The sequence below is a fragment of the Mastomys coucha genome, unplaced genomic scaffold, assembly GCF_008632895.1.
Source record: "Mastomys coucha isolate ucsf_1 unplaced genomic scaffold, UCSF_Mcou_1 pScaffold23, whole genome shotgun sequence".
In the NCBI taxonomy this organism is placed as follows: domain Eukaryota; kingdom Metazoa; phylum Chordata; class Mammalia; order Rodentia; family Muridae; genus Mastomys; species Mastomys coucha.
Genome location: NW_022196906.1, coordinates 100,443,064 through 100,444,067, shown reverse-complemented (window position 1 = coordinate 100,444,067; position 1,004 = coordinate 100,443,064). Strand labels below are relative to the sequence as shown.

Here is a 1,004-nt window from a genome sequence, read left to right as displayed (position 1 = left end):
TTCCTTCCTTTCTTTCTTTCTTTCTTTCTTTCTTTCTTTCTTTCTTTCTTTCTTCCTTTCTTTCTTTCACTCATTCATGTGAGTACACTGTCTCTGTCTTCAGACACACCAGAAGAGGGCATTGGATCCCCACTAGAGATGGTTGTGAGTCACCATGTGGTTTCTGGGAATTGAACTCAGGACCTCTGGAAGAACAGTCTGTGCTCTTAACCGCTGAGCCATCTCTGCAACCCTTCATACTACATTTCAATAAGCCAGCTCTCTACATGTTCTGAAGCAGTCTAGTGGGTCTGTCTCCATAGGAAGGTACCTGAGATGCTTGAGACTGCTCGCGGTACACAGTTAGTCATGTGTATCTCCATGTAGATTACACTGCTGAACACCACTGAGCACTGAGTTAAACCCCAGAATTTTCGATTGAGAGATGAAGGAATCAGAGAAATGGTTGTTTTGTTTGTTTGTTTGTTTCATTTGTTTGTTTATTTGGCTGTTTTGTTTTGCTCTTTATGGGTTGGTGCATATGAGTTACGCAGAATATCTTGGTTGTGCTAGTGGAGTTCTATCTCATAGGGAGTAGGTTGTGGGAACTCCATTTAGAAGGTTGCACAGGAGTGTAAGGACAAGGCTCCTTAGGGTTTGGGAGCCATCTTAATTACTGTTTCCCTTACAGCCAGAGCCTTTCTACCTTGGCTCTCATCGAGGAGTTCCTAGGGAAACGAGACATGCCTTGTCTGCCTGGTGCCGAGGGGCAAGGAACACAGAAGTGGGTTCGAAATGTCAGCTACTTCCGTGAGTTTATTGCTGCTTTACTTCTGGAGTCTTGGCGAGAACTATTTAAGGGCCTCCTTTCTTTCTCTCTTCTTTAAGTGTATAGAAATATGTGATTACCCAAGAAATCGGGAGATGCTGAGAGGTAGCTTTAAGAAAGAACCACTATGCTGGGCAGTGGTGGTGCACGCCTTTAATCCCAGCACTTGGGAGGCAGAGGCAGGTGGATTTCTGAG

At 44.6% G+C, this 1,004-nt stretch overlaps 1 protein-coding gene across 1 annotated transcript in view; it reads left to right on the top strand.

The window, feature by feature from the left end:
* Window positions 1-1,004, top strand: part of Rad54l2 (RAD54 like 2) — a 93,498-nt gene that overhangs the window by 72,440 nt on the left and 20,054 nt on the right. Inside the window, exon 14 of the mRNA XM_031345963.1 lies at window positions 671-789. Coding sequence (XP_031201823.1) covers window positions 671-789 — 119 coding nt within the window. The remainder of the gene's footprint in view (window positions 1-670; window positions 790-1,004) is intronic.